Here is a 15,433-nt window from a genome sequence, read left to right on the forward strand (position 1 = left end):
ATTTCTGGGTAGTGGATTATCAATGGTTAATTTATTTTCCTATTTCTGCATTTAAAAAAAAATTTGTATTTCATTAAAAAGAAAAAGTACCAGGGGTGCCTTGCTAGCTGGGTCAGTGGAGCGTGTGTCTCTTGATCTCAGGGTTGTGAGTTTGAGCCCCACGTTAGGTGAAGAGATTACTTAAAAATAAAATCTTAGAAAAGAAAAAGAAAGAAAGAAAAAGTACTTTACTTCATTTCAATAGCCTTGCTATGTTCTGTAATTCTATATTCTTTTCTGACATCATTTCACATTTTTGTGCCCCACCCCCTGCCATCCTGCACAACACTGTCCTACAGGTCTTCTGAAGTCTTCATTTCCTTATGTTACTTTAGTATTTCAGAATTTACAATTGCTGCCATTACCCAGTACCACAAACCAAAAAGTTTTATAACTAAAAAATGGTTATTAGTGTCCACCATAATTTAGCTCCAACCCTTTTGAACTGGGGTTTGTTGTAGTAGAAGTCTCTTACATTTGTGTAATTCTTTAAGTTTTATTTTCCCCAGGTGTTTTCACAGATGCAATTCAGCATAATGGAAAACTCTAGACTTACAATTGGGAGATCTGGGTTTACCACTTAGCTGAATGACTGGGCAAGTTACTTGCCCACTCTGAGCCTCAAGTTTCTAATATATCAACTAGAGATGATAATAATTGTTCCCATTTCAAATAATTGCTATGCAGGATAAATGAAATATTGATGTGTGAAGGTTTGGTATAATGCCCAGCACATAATGATGCAAGGTAAATATCATCCACTATTTGCAACATAAAGTTTCTGCACCTGGATGGTGCAGTCGGTTGAGCATCTAACTGTTGGTCTCTGCCTGGGTTGTGATCTAGGATTCATGGGGTTGAGCCCTGCATTGGACTCTGTATGTGACCAGGAGTTGGCTAGAGATTCTCTCCCTCTATCACTCCCCCAACCCAAATCAACCAATCAAATCAATCTTTCTATCCTTCTATCAATCAATCAATCTTCTACCTCACAGGCCTTGCAAGATTGTTGACTGGATTAGGGATGCCTGGGTGGCTTTGTTGTTAAGTGTCTGCCTTCAGCTCAGGCTATGATCTCAGGGTCCTGGGATCAAGTCTTGCATCAGGCTCCTGTTCAATAGGGATTCTGCCTCTCCCTTTGCCCTCTCCCCTGTTTGTGTGCATTCTCCCCCTCTCTCAAATAAATAAATAAAACCTCTTAAAGAAAAAGATTGTTGAATGGATTAAAAATAAAAAGATCAAGTTTATGAGAATATTTTGTACCACCTAACTAACGTACTATGCAAATATATTCTCTCCCCTCCAAGTAGGTTATCACTCACCCTACTTGGCAGGCAAGAGAACCAAGGAAGAAGTAGCATGATTTTCCCAACATCACACAAATTGATGAGGATAGGAACAGAAATCAGTTTTGGGGCCCCTCAGACTAGCCTCTTTTCACTAGAAGTCTGTCCACGTGGTGGCGTGGTGGAAATGTACAGATGTTGATACACCAGAGCATGTCAACACCACACCTTACACCTGCACTCTACTGTCCTTGACTGCGCCCAGCTTTGGCAGGCTGCCCAGAGCCCTTTTCAGAGATAGGCTCCCTCTCTGAATTGTGACGTTCAAAGTTGGCTGGTCTCTCCCAGCCAGTGGGGCTCTCCAGTAGCTCTCCAATTCTCCTGTTACTTCTGAAGTTTGCCTCTGTTTCTCTTAATGGCACTTCTGCAACAGCTTTTCAGCCTGCCTCCTGCCCACTTTGAGTAGTCTCTAGTGGTTGAGTGTTCCACAGCCACAATGATGGTGACATTCTCCCAATTTGATCCTCACAGGAAGACACAAATTTTATTCTAATTTTAGAGTGAGGTCACTGAAGCTCAGAGATGAAATGACTCCTATGAATTAGTTACAGCTGAACCAATAACCATCTTCAAAATCTTAGCTCTGTACCTGTCTACCTTTGCAGTGGGTTGCAGTGGGTTACTCTGTGATGACATGTGGTTCTATTTAAGTCCCTGTGGATTCGAGGGCTAGAGAACCCCACTCCCCCACCTCCCTGCAAGAGAAAGGGCTTATTTTTATTTTTAAAAACGTGTGGACTGAACTACCCCTAGAACTGGAAAAAAACCCACTGGAAAAGTGGGTTCAAAGCAACCTTAAGGACTGGATACCCTCTCCATTTTTAAAACCAAACATGGTCTCTCTAATGGTGGGCTTTCCCTGCTTTCAAGGAGCTTCTGCTCCTCCAGAATTCTGCATTGCATGTGGCCATTGCTGGTTGCCTTTGGCTTTCTGTGTTTCTCCATTCATACCTTCAAATCCGGAGATTTGATTTGGTCCCTCCTTTTTCCTGGGCCAAACCATATTGTGTGTCACCAAGCAGCCTATGGGCCCAATAGCATGGTGTCAGGTGCCAGCCCTGGTCCAATTAACTGGGGGCGAAGGGGAGAGTCACTGTGAGGGGTCTTGCCAGCCATGGGGCCATAGAGAGGGTTCTCTGCCATGGTGTGTAGGCAAGGACAGTGCTCTCCAGCTTGACCCAGCCATCATGGGCCTCTTCTACTACCTAAACTTTCAAATGTCTGACTTAATATAAGATGAGTAGGAGGCTAAATGATTCTATGCAGTTGAGGGAAGTACACCTTGCTTTATATTCAGGAAGAACAAAAGTATATGAGTCATATATTTCTACCTTATATTTTGATTGCACCAGCTGTTCTGTTTTAAAAGACAGCCCTTTTCCCTTGATTGTGATGGTTTCACAGGTATATACTTATCTTCAAAGTTACAGCTCATCGAGCTGTATATGTTAAATATGTATAGCTTTTTGTATGTCAAGCACATCTCAATGAAGGGATTTTAACAATGCCAATTATTGCTAAAAATGAAGTTACACAAGCAGAGGAAGTAATGACCTAAAACAGCCCAAAGCAAGCACCAGTGTGGTAAAGGTATGTGTGCTGGAATGCAAGACAAGCAGGGATGGCTTCTCTGGCCTTTACAACTAACTTACCTTGGGGCAGGGGTGGGATGGGGAGGGCAGCCCTTTTCAAAGATTATCTCTCTCTCTCTTTTTTTTTTTTTTTAAGATTTTATTTATTTATTTGACAGACAGAGATCGCAAGAAGGCAGAGAGAGAGAGAGGAGGAAGCAGAGAGCTCAATGTGGGCTGGATCCCAGGAACCTGGGATCATGATCTGAGCTGAAGGCAGTGGCTTTAATCCACTGAGCCACCCAGACGCTCCAAAGATTCTCTTATATAAAGGAAATAATCAGCACCTTTTCCTCTCTCTTTTTAAAAAGATTTTTATTGTTTATTTATCTGATAGAGAGAGAGACACAGTGAGAGAGGGAACACAAGCAGGAGCAGTGGGAGAGGGAGAAGCAGATTTCCTGCTGAGCAGGGAGCCTGATGCATGGCTCAATCCCAGGACCCTGGCATCATGATCTGAGCCAAAGGCAGACACATGCTTAATGACTGAGCCACCCAAGCGCCCCATTTTGGCTCTTTTATACAGGGATGTCTGTGATCCAAAGATCACCTATGGTTCACTTAGGAACATATTATTCGATTTCTTAACTTATCTTCTTAAACGTGTTTTGCTTGTGTCAACATTGAAACTCATTCTCATTCCTAGAGCACACCCCAGCTGGCTGGCTGTGGTCGAGGGAGGTAGACTGGGAGTCTATGAATTTCAAGAGGCTTTATTTACACACACACACATACACACGCATACCTAGAAGAGTAAATTAATAAATTTATTATATTAGTATTATTAATATTAGTATTATTTATTTTTATTAGTATTGTTAATAATTAATCAATTTAACAGATTGTTGCTGAGCACCCGATACACATTGCTGGGGGAGGCAATGGTGGTAACGGGGTTCAGATTATTAATAAAACATGACCTTTGCTCTTCCCAGTGGTGAAATTAGATCAAGTCCCAGACCTCTATATGTTCTAAGTATTAAATCGGCAGGAAGGAATGTTGGTCATCTTCACACTTTCTTCCCACATGTATAATACAGTGTGGAATAGTGTTTTCTGGGGCGCCTGGGTAGCTCAGTGGGTAGAAGCCTCTGCCTTTGGCTCAGGTCATGATCTCAGGGTTGTTGGGATTGAGCCCGGAGTATTGGGCTCTCTGCTCAGCAGGGAACCTGCTTCCTCCTCTCTCTTACCTGCCTCTCTGCCTACTTGTGATCTCTGTCTGTCAAATACATAAATAAAATCTAAAAAAAAAAAAAAGGAATAGTGCTTTCTACATGGGTATCATGAGTACTGAATGAATAAACAGGAAAATGTCTTCAGATCGGACATGTGAACCTCTGCAAGCAGAATTTAAATTTACAACACTGGCCACGTACATGCTGCTTCTAGAGGAATTGCTATTTTATTTATACAGAACTGTCTAAAACTGATAGCTAAATATTAAAGTAACCTCCCCCCCACCAAAGAACCTAGATCAAAAGGCATGAATGGGTATGCCCCACTTGGAGCAAATTTAAAAAAAAAAATTATTTGTTTAGTGGGGTGCCTGGGTGACACCTCAAGTTTGTTTTTAATCGTTAAAAAGTAAGCACACTCCAGAATTTGGAAATCCAGACTAGCAAAGCTGATACACCAGGGTGGCCGGGGTCTTGGTGGTGAATTCACCATGAGCGACCCGCGTGTAATACTGAGCCCCCATAAGCTACAGGCCAGGAAGTCTGGTGCAGAGACCACTGACCTGGCAAGGGGTTCATCCTCTCTTTGTAGCAGAAATGCTATGTTCTTGTCTCCAGGAAGTGTTGGGTAGAGGGTGCTTCAATGAGCTACCAAGTGTCATCGGCAGACCTCTGAATCGCTCTACGGAAACCAACTAGTAGGTAAATTAGCACTTATCCAGCAGTGAGAAGTGGCTAGAAAGAAGGAATGTTTAAGCCAAATGAAACTCAAAAAGATAACATTTTATTTTCAGAGCAGCTGATGCAGTATTGAATCAGGTTTTCACATATAAATAGGACAGTGTCTATTTGGTTACATCTCTGTTTGATGAATGCCTAGCTATAGGAACTGTAATAAATTTCTGAGAAGGCTAATGCCTGGAACCTTTTAAGTAAAATTCTTCTGGCTCTCTTTCTGAAAAAAGGATTGTGAGAACTTAAAAAAAAAAATGCTTTTCACTCAGGAGGAGAACCAATCTAGAATGCCTCATTTAAGTTTTGAAGGAATGCACCTTTTTAGGACAAGTCTATAAAACAACTTTATTTGTTTGTTACATATGATGTTTAAATATAACTTTGCTTTCAAGCTTCAAACTTTTTTTTTTTAAACCCCTGGTAAAATAAGACTTTTGGTTCACCTTAACAAAAACTGACCTAGGAAGAAACATTTTTAGCAAAATGTATTATAAAATTCACTAGAAAATACTGTCCTCTTTTTTGCCAAAATGTTACATAAAATCCTTATTAAAAATACACACGTTACAAAAGAAAAAATTAAGAAGATGCTAATACATAGTGCTTTGGATACGGACCCAGGGACCTGCATTCCGGGAAAAATACAGTTAAGTACACTAAATATTATGATGTCAACTTATAATAGTGCAAACCTGAATAAATTACATCCTGAAATGAGAAGGCATGCAAGTCACTTGCTGAGAATAGAACATAATGAAGCCAGAACAGGAAGCAATCACAACACTATTTAAAAATGTTTTCGTTTTTATTACATTAATTTTTTTCAAAAATACTTTTCTTTACAATAGAACTCCTAGAAAATATTTACAACCTTCCTCTAATAAAATATAACAGCAGTTAAATATATTTGAAAATAAGATGGGTTTTTCCATAAAATATATCTGTTAACTTTTTATATACAAGCTTTCTCAAAGAGGTCTAAATTCACTAATGAAAAACCATCTGATAGTAAACAGTAACGGTGTTGAAGACATTAATCTTTAGGAAGAGAAATTCTTTGGGGTGGGGAGGGCGAGGGAAGCAAAAACACAACACATACATGCAGGCAGAATCATTTCAGAAGGAAAATAAGTGCAATATTTTACCGTGAAGTCAATTCTTTAAGTTGATATTGTCAAGAAATACTACTTCAGCAATTTGAACTGTCTCATTAAGGAGGAGTTCTTTGGTTATTTCAAGTCAAAGATGCTTACATTATACTGCATGAAAAATCAAAATTAAATTGTGCATTACATTTTTTGCCTTGGCAACTCAGTTTATTTTTAATGTTTAAAACTGGAACGGCTGGGCAAGTCTCCAAACACAACAAGGACATTTGCTTTATAAACATGTTTCTGGGTGTTTGCTCCTTTGATAGATAAGCTTTCATAGACCCGATAGCAGAACCATTCCAGAATCACTCTCAGAGGCCAGCACACGCCGAGGGAAGCAGTCACCGGGACAGCCGCAATCAGCTGATCTTACGGAATGGTTCTGGAACAATTCTGCCACAAAGTTGATGCGCAAGGCCTGGGCAGTTTTAACTCGAAATAGAAGAGAGAATAACCTGTCAAGAATGGCAGCAAATAAAACCTTTCTTTTTGCCTGTAGGAAAGGATGAATGAAACCCCCAAGGCCTTTTTTTCTGAAAACGCAAAGACAGAAACGAAAAGAACCTTTACATTTATCTTCTGACTGTGGCTTTCCTGAGATTCAGAGAACACTGCCTAGGCAGGGCTGCGAGGGAAAGCGAGCGTGTGCTAAAATGCTTCTGCTGGAGTCAAACTTTAAAAGATGCTCAGGTCCTGTCCTCATGTTTGGCTGACCTTCTAATGTCAAGCTATTAACTAATGTGCCAGCAGAGTCTTCAGGGACAGGCCACACCTACACAAGCTCGGGGAGCCAGCCTCCCTAGGGTGGGGCAAGGCCTGAAAGCCCTCCTTCCAGAAGTCAGGCAGCATTAACGCTCCAGGGGAGGTCGCTGGGGGCAGTCCTCTGGCTGGGCTGCGTCCCAGTCTGAAGACACGTGCTCATTTGCCCTACCCAGGGAGGGGGCAGTCTGACTCAGCTCAAAAGCCTGAGCTAAATGCCATTTTTGAAGGATTATAGGCTTATTACCTTCAAGTACAAACAGCAACCCTGCTAAGGAGACAGGAGGAAGCAGAGTTCTGTAGCTTGGAGAATTCTAGAAATGCTTTGGTAAATGACTTGAATGAATACATTCCTTGTTTGAATGCAAATATTGGTGGCTAAAGTGGTATCAGAAACCATTATTGTTGGCCTTTAATGCTATTTCACTTGTATTTGCTGTTAAATCGGTTAGGAAACAGTCCAGCAAAGGTGAATGACAGCAGAATCCCAGCGAATGAGGTTTCACAGTACTTCCAAGGGACACAAAGTAATTCCAGAACTCCATGGACCATTAAACAGTGCTGCAAAAAGAATGGGCTTTTCCAGTCTAGTTTTTGGGCAAAAGAACACTTTTCAGTGTCCCAGAATGTGTGACCCTCAACCACTTTCCCTAAACAACTTCATGGTTGGGGTTGTTTTCCTCTAGACAGCTCAAACAGAGACACGGCTCTGCCAATCCACCAATCGGAACCAACCAGTTCCAGGGGAAGGGGGGAACACAGGAGAGGATGATGTACTCCCTCTAGGGACCAGGTCCTCAGTAAAGCCTGAAATTGTACAGTACTCCTGGAAACAGGCCAACGGGGATAGCCGAGACAGGGAGAAAACTTATTTTCACATTTGGTCGACTTTTCAAATGGTGTATGTGCTAGAGGAAAGCCGTGTAAGAGGAGGGCTTGCTTTGCTCACTGGAAAGTTACCCCTTAACACAGAATCTCCTGCTAGAGACTCCAGGTTTGCTGCAAACTCCAGAATGAGGTCAAAACAGAACAAAAATAACTCTTAGTGGGAAAGGATGGCCCAAGGCCCCAACATGAAGAGGGGAGCCTGCTCCACACACGCACACGCATCCACACGCTCACGGCAAGCTTTGGGATCAAAGGCAGCAAGGATGGTTGACATCTGAAAGCAAAAGAACATTGAAGGTCAGGTTTATTCCCTGCCAGAAATGAGTTCGTGGGAATGCAGCCCAGATGAAACACCTCTTAAATAGAGTTGTGCCAATTATTTATTCCCTCCAACCTCCCACAGAAACATTGATTTTTTTTTTAAATAAAAGGAAAAGAAACTGAAAAAAAAAAATTTTTTTTTTTCCTAAACCTGAATGAAACGACCACTTCTTTAAACAGGTAGTTTAAAATGGTTACAAAACGAGCAGGGAGTCCAGGTTTCCTGATTAACGAAGACGGAGGCCGTGGGTGTTGGCTGTCTCTGCGTGACAAGTGGGCCTTTATAGTTCGGCATCACCCTGAAGTAAAACTGAATCTTGGTCGTCCAAGAGGAGATCTGTGTCCACAACCTCGGCCTCTTCCATGACGCCTCCCAACTGCTGGACCATGTCGCCATCGAGGATGTCCACGTCCTTGATGGGTTTGATCAGGCTCAGCTGGTCCAGGGGCAGCAGCCCCGGCGCCCCTGCGGGCCCCGTAGTCCTCTCGATCGTGGCGGCCATTTCGGCGGCAAAAGCTGCCTTCTGAGCCTTTTGCCTCTGCTGTTCCTCCTGCTGCCTGTGTGTTTTCATGTGCGCATTTCGGCTTTTGATCTTGAAGAAGACTCTAAAAATGAGGAAAAAGCAGCATGTGAAATTTAGGGGATCTGAGTTCTTGGAAATCTGGATGCCCAACAGGGAATAGGTGCTTCGTGGTCTAACATCTGGTTTGGGTGGCATGGAGAGAGTCTCTGGGTCACCTAGGACCTCCTGCCCCTGTTGCTTCTCCTCTCCAAGCATTACAAAGGAAAGGAGGTGGGCATGGGAGCACATGTACAGTGTTTTAGGCTTCCTCCCTGGGACAACGGAGGATGGATTCTCAAAGACCTTCCTGTCCATCTGTGGTCTGCAGCATGTGCCTTTCTCCCCCTTTAGCCTTCCCCACCCCCGTCTCCTCATCGCAACTGGAGAATCCCTCAGTCATGCTGCTGAGCTCTCACAGTTCCCATAATAAAGCCCATCATCTGCCTTTGGCTTCTGTCCCTGTTCCTCCGTAGTCAAATTTCTGGAAGGCTCTGCCCAATCCTTCACACTTGTTATCTTCCTCTCTTCTTCACCCTCCCCAACTGGATTCTTGTCTCCTCCACTGCAGCCCCAGCCCTCTTCTCAAGGTCACCACTCTGTGTGGCCAAATCCAATGCCCTCCGCAATTCCATTTTCATTGTACTTGACTTCTGAGCTACACCCACCACTCCTTTTCACCTAAGGCCCCTCTTGTTGGCCACCAACGACCAAATTATTGTCATAATTTCCTACTTTTAGCTTTAGAAGGAAATAGTTCTCAGCTGCAGGTGATTCTGCCTTCCCAGGGACACCCGGTGATGTGTGGAGTCATTTTTGACTGTCACAACTCGAGGGGAGGATGGTATTTCTCGCATCCAGTAGGCAGAGGTCAGGGTGGTCTCCATAGCCCATCACGTGGAGGGTGGTCCCCTTCTTCCCCAAACAAGGACTGATCAGACCCAAATGTCACTGCTGAGGTTGAAAAACTTTGAGACAAGGGGCCTGCAAACTACAGTCAATGGACCAAATCCAGCCCACTAAATTTTCATAAATAAAGTTTTATTGGAACCCAGCCATGTCTATTTGTTTATGGACTGTCTGTGGCTGCTCTGCTCAGCAAAGGTACCACTGGAAGTTGTGACACGGACAGTATGGGCCACAAAGCCTGAAATATTTCTCTCTGAACCTTTTTCAGAAGCCATTTGCCCAGATGTGAGGCTGCCTCTTTTGGGAGAGGGGGTGGCACAGATACCCTGCATTCATTCCTGAGCTCATAAAGGGAAATGGGAAAAAAAAAAAAAACCCTCTGATTTCTAAGACAAGCAGAGTTGATGAATCACAATTGCACATATTGAAACTGTTTCATGTAATGAACATAATTTCAGCAGCTAAAACAGGCATTCTGCAAACATTTGCCTGTTATTCCTACTCTGGAAAACCACAGAAAATATTTCTATTTTCCACAAAATCTTAACTGGAGTTATGGTATTAAAAGGTCCCAAGCAACATCAAAACAAGACAAGAAAAACACTTAATGGGTGTCACTGAGAGACAGCCAGTGAGCTCAAGATGCTAATTCTGGTTTGCTAAAATGTTCTTTGTCTCCACCTGCTGGAACAAGGAGTTGTAGCCTGTGTGTCCCAAAGTGAGCAGAGGGAGGTGTTGGCTCCTCTCAGGGGACAGGTGGGGGATAGAGCGAGTCAGTCTGAAGATGGCTCCTTACTTCAAGTCCGGAAGCCTAATGATCCATCTGGAGGTTCACGTCTCCGTGGTAAGATGAAGAGAGAGATACTTTGTCCTGGCTCTGAGGGGTATGAGAATACAGAGGAGCTGCACTAAAGGCATCTCCCCCATCACTGTGCTTCACAGAGAGAAGACTGCTGCTAATTCCATCTCACCTTGGCGAGAGCCACCAGACGGAGTTAGGCTCACTCAGAGGCTGAGAGCGCTGGCCTGGGTCAGGCTGCGTAGCCTGAATCCTGACTCAGATGTGCACTGTGACCAAAACCTTACTCTTTATGTGCCGCATTTTCTCAGCTTGTCCAAAAGCGCCTATTAAAAGGGCCTACCCTGGGGTGCCTGGGTGGCTCAGTGGGTTAAAGCCTCTGCCCTCGGCTCAAGTCATGATTCCAGGGTCCTGGGATCGAGCCCCGCATCAGGCTCTCTGCTCGGCGGGGAGCCTGCTTCCCTTCCTCTCCCTCTGCCTGCCTTTCTGCCTACTTGTGATCTCTCTCTGTCAAAGAAATAAATAAAATCTTAAAAAAAAAATAAATAAAAGGACCTACCCTGTGGCACTAAAGATTAAATTAATCAATACCTGTACAAATCCATTAGAACTGTGCCAGCAAACAGTACCCTACAAATGGCAAGTACTGGTAAGTTGTCGGAAATAGCCTAATGAGTATCATAGGCAGAGGTCCTATTGGGCCTCACTCATACAACTAGGGATGCTCAAGGAAGTCACTCATGACAACCCCTCCAAGTCAGGCGGCCTCACTGAGACGTGGAGTTCTACCCTGGATGGTGTGGGAGGGAAGGCCGTGTGTCTTACCATCCGTGATCTTTTCCACCTAAAATAAACAGACCGGTAAGATGGAGCAGTGGTCAGGGTCCTGGGCTCTGCACTTTGACAGAGACGGGCCCAAATCTCAGTTCTGCTCTCAAGGGGGATGTGACCAGAGGCAAGTTATTTTACTTGATTTTCAATCTTTATTTGTGTAACAAGGATAAAAACAGTCTCTGTACCACATGGAGTTTCTGTGTGAGGATTAAAATGAGCTCCTGCACATAAGGTAGTTCCCAAAGTGAGTGCTCAGCAAGTGTTAGATGTTACTAGTACTGCCTGCTGTCGGTTTTCCTCTCTGAGTGGTCTTCAGTTATACTTAAAAGGGCAGGGATGACAAACAGGATTTTTCTCCTGAGTCATCCTGATCAATTGGTTATGCCTGCTTGAAGCATTAGGGTCGAAAAGATCTGAGGTCCTGTCTTAAGATGACAGTGAAGAGTGCAGCAATCGGCTAGTGATGTCTGCCCCGACACAGGAAGGAGCCTGCAGTGAGAGGATACTTCCTGATACGTGTTTCAGAGCCATTCTCAAATCACTCAGAAGGAATGCAAAGAGAGCAACACTCGTGAATATGGTTTGGGTGTGAAGGGAAGGAGTGGGAATCAGAGTCCCACCCACCGTTTCTGAAAAAGAGGGAAGTTTTTGTTACTAGAGGTTTGCCCTGAAGTTGTCTGTCCTTATTAGGCATGAGGATATCAGAATGACCATATTCTGAGTCAGAGACAACGTCCACCCACCCTGAGGCTCTGTGCAGACCACAAGGATGATACGAGGGAGTATTTGGAAACACTGGGTTCTTTTTTTAGCTGAAGAAACCTCAGACCATCTTGGCCAGGCCTCCACAGAGCACTTATTCATCACAGACTCAGATTTGGTCCCCAATCCAACTGCACGTACTTGCCACACTCCTTGCAGGGGAAGATGGTGGTGGGGTCTGTCTCGCCGCTGGTGGTGCTGTGAGAGGGGGAGCTCTTCACTGAGCAGTACCCACTCTGGGCACTGCCTGGCTTCTGCTTCCCAGAGGGGATGGCCCCCCGGGCTTTGGTCACCTGGTTGGTGCCACCATGGATGCGGGCGTGGCCATTCAGTGCCTGTCGGGAGCTGAACACCTGGGGAAGAAAGGGAGTGACATGACATCTACAGTCCTGAAAAGGAAATTAGGGTTATTAGTTACTCAATGGTGAAACACGTGATACTTGAAACAGTGTTTAATGACGGGGTGCAGGGGTTTTATGCAAGCAAACTTTGGACGTGGGCACGAAAAGGTCAAGGTCAAATACTACCACCACTAACACTGCCTGCGCCCATAAAAAAAACCGCACCGTTGTTACAACTGGAAGACAAGAAACACTGTGGCCGAGTCTGAAGGACAAAGCTGCCATCTAGCAGTCAGGGACCTGGGGGGTGAGATCCGGCCTCTGTGTCATAGGGAAAGCTGCTGGGCCATTTCCCCTCTGTATACCCAATTTCTTTTTTCCACCTGTAAGATGAGGGAGTTGACCAGCTTCCAAACTCTTTTTTTTTTTTTAAGTTGGAAATTACCTCCCTCTCCTCCCCTCCCCCTTTCTCCTTCCCTTCCCTTTCTTTCTTTTATTTTAAGAAAAACAAAACAAAATAAATGAGGTTTTATGCAAATGCTCAAAGTTAAAAGCAGAGATGTTCTGGCTGAAATAGAGCCAGCACCCTGGGAAGTGGGCCTACTTGCTCAGCTCTATCTCCCTACCACGGAAAGACCGAGCACCCCAAGAAACACAGGTGGAAAGACACTGATTAGCGGCTCTGATAAATTCTGTACATTACATCCAAGCCTTAATCAGTGACCAATTGTCAAAGCAATGTTTCAGACTCCCAGATTTTACTGTGGGATGATAAAAAGGGGCAGGACCTGGACAGTCTTTTGAAACTTGCCAAAAGCAGTCTCTCCCAACCTCAGTATGACTGACATTTGGGGCCAGATAGTTTTTGTTGGAGTGGGGCCGTGTTAAGTAGGAATTTTAGCAGCATCCTGGTCTCTACCCTGGAGAAGCCAACAGCACCTCTCCAGATGTGACATAAATGTCTCCAGACATTGCCAAATGCTCTTGGGGAACAAAATAACTCCTAGTTGAGCACCACTATTATAAAGAGATTCAATCCACTTCCCTGAATTTGAAGAGCCCCGACTTCAAGATTGTTAAACCTATCAGCTAACAGGCCTACCCACGGAGCCGTAGGAGGTTTGCTCTGTGTGAAATTCATGAGTTCTGTTTATGGTCTTACTGGGGGGGAAAAATAAATCTATGGCTGATTTAGCAACCCAAATCTCCAGACTTAGGCAAGGAATAAAACTAACATGTTTTCTCCTTGTGAATTTTAAAAATCATTAAAAAATATCCAGCTTGCTGAGCATTTCTGATTGGCAAAAGTGAAAGATGACTTCCCACTCAGTCAAGAATTTACTGTACACCAAACTATGAGCTGATGAAAACAGTGAATTTCTAAACTAATTCACCCAGAAATACTGGCATTGAAAGTCACATCTTAACCATCCCTGAACGGAAGAGCTCTATACAAAATGGAAATGATGTGGTGATGCTTCCAGGTCATTAAACATCAAAGACAGAAACAAGCTAGCAATTTCTTATGTTCTCTTCGAAGCTAATGCCAGATGTATGTTTTTTTTTTCTTACTTTTCCAGTTTTTTTTTTCGAACGTAAGTCAAGTGAATTTCTGCATTAGTATCTAAATATTTTAAAAACTATTGCTTTCTCCATCTAAATGTCGGAATCATCAAGCAGCATTCAATACACTCTGGAAAACAGTGTTGTCCTGCATAATATACAAGCAAAGATGAGCACTAGCTTGGAAAACACAGGGGTTCTCGTGAAGGAGTTAACATTCTCATTTTTTGAGGAATACTTCTAGAACTTACCTGTACAGCTGTGCCTGGATTTAAGATACCTGACTCAGGAAAAGTTCAACAATGCAGGCTAGTGGGGGGACTGGTGAGGGACTGAAAGTCTAAAGTTAACATCTTAAAAAAAATATATCCTTTAAGATACACTGGGGGCCTTAGACCGGACCAGTATAGATTGCATAAGGCCTTCCTTAGTGGTAAGAATGATCAAACAGTGAATTTATTTTAGCTAAACGGTATTTCCAATGTACTTGAAAAGTACTATGCTAATTGTACAGACTTACTGGTTCAGCCTGTTTACATGATTAAATTGCTTAGTAAAAATTTTCTTGGTTCTTTGAAAAGCATACAAAGGTAAACTTCCACTAAATCACTGTAATGATTTTCTCAAATTTCAGATTACTGACATTTGAATGAGTAACACTTAATGGAATCATGAAACGCAAAACCTTCCAGACAGGTGAGATGACCAGGAATGGGGACAAGTGTTACGAGAGGGCAAGCCTTCTCTGTGGGCTCCCCCAAGGCATTTCAGTGTGTGCCAAGGGGGCAGGACCTACTGTTACATGGCCCCGAGGGGTGGCGGGGCACCAAGAAACAAGGCTTGTAAGTTCTGGAGGCCAAGGCTCACCGCTGAAACCATGCTCAGTAGCTCTGAGGAGCTTGGATCATAAGCTTCCTGAGGGCAGGGACCTTCTCTGGGGCCCCAGAGCACCCCAGTGCTCATCTGCCGGCTCATCAACATCTGCCGGCTGAGTGAATAAGGAAATGGAAACACAGGGAAAAAAAAACAATGCAACGTGAAATTGCCTCCGTGAAACTTTCCTTGCTAAAAGTGCAGCCTTTCTAAAGCGCTCTGTCCTTAAAGCCAGGCACGGCCCGCTGCCCTCCTAGTCCCAGCTTCCTGAAGGACACAGTGACACTTACAGCCCCGCAGTTGGGCATCTCACAGATGAAGGAGCCGGATGGCTGGCCGAGGGCCTGCAGGGGTGGCCCCTCCGTGGGAGCCAGTGCGGGGCCTGGCGGTGGCTCGGGTGACTTGGGCACTTCACTCTCCTCTTCTCTTGTAGATTTCCTATCTTCTTCCGGGTCCTCCTCCTCCTCCTCTAACTCCTCTTCTTCTTCACTCGTCTGGTGGTGAGACAACAGAAGCAAAAGAGGGGACATCCCCAAATGGCATTTTTAGTGATGAACAGGCCACCAGCCAGAAGGAGAGAGGGGCTGAACACAGAGGGTTCTTTCTGCCTAAGGAATAGCAACAGATGGTCTCTACCAGTCCTGTCATTGGGTGCTTGGGGTTTTGAGGTCGAGGAAGTCCCCCTGCCTCACTGTGGGGCCCCCTCACCACTTTTGTAAAAATATGCGAAGGCAGAGAAGAGAGATT

At 44.1% G+C, this 15,433-nt stretch overlaps 1 protein-coding gene across 19 annotated transcripts in view; it reads right to left on the bottom strand.

The window, feature by feature from the left end:
* Positions 1-5,244: 5,244 nt before the first annotated feature.
* TRERF1 (transcriptional regulating factor 1) overlaps positions 5,245-15,433 on the bottom strand; it is a 201,787-nt gene continuing 191,598 nt past the window's right edge. For 15 of the 19 annotated variants that reach the window (XM_013062255.2, XM_045071257.1, XM_013062245.2 and 12 more), the window contains 3 exons: positions 14,977-15,180; positions 12,051-12,298; positions 5,245-8,651 (listed from right to left, as the gene is read on the bottom strand). In XM_013062255.2, coding sequence (XP_012917709.1) covers positions 8,327-8,651; positions 12,051-12,298; positions 14,977-15,180 — 777 coding nt within the window. In that variant the 3' untranslated portion in view covers positions 5,245-8,326. The remainder of the gene's footprint in view (positions 8,652-12,050; positions 12,299-14,976; positions 15,181-15,433) is intronic. The other 4 variants (XM_004739906.3, XM_004739904.3, XM_004739902.3 and 1 more) reach the window with 1 other exon arrangement.

Source organism: Mustela putorius, unplaced genomic scaffold, assembly GCF_011764305.1.
Source record: "Mustela putorius furo isolate JIRA1106 unplaced genomic scaffold, ASM1176430v1.1 tig00003983_pilon_pilon_pilon, whole genome shotgun sequence".
In the NCBI taxonomy this organism is placed as follows: Eukaryota; Metazoa; Chordata; class Mammalia; order Carnivora; family Mustelidae; genus Mustela; species Mustela putorius.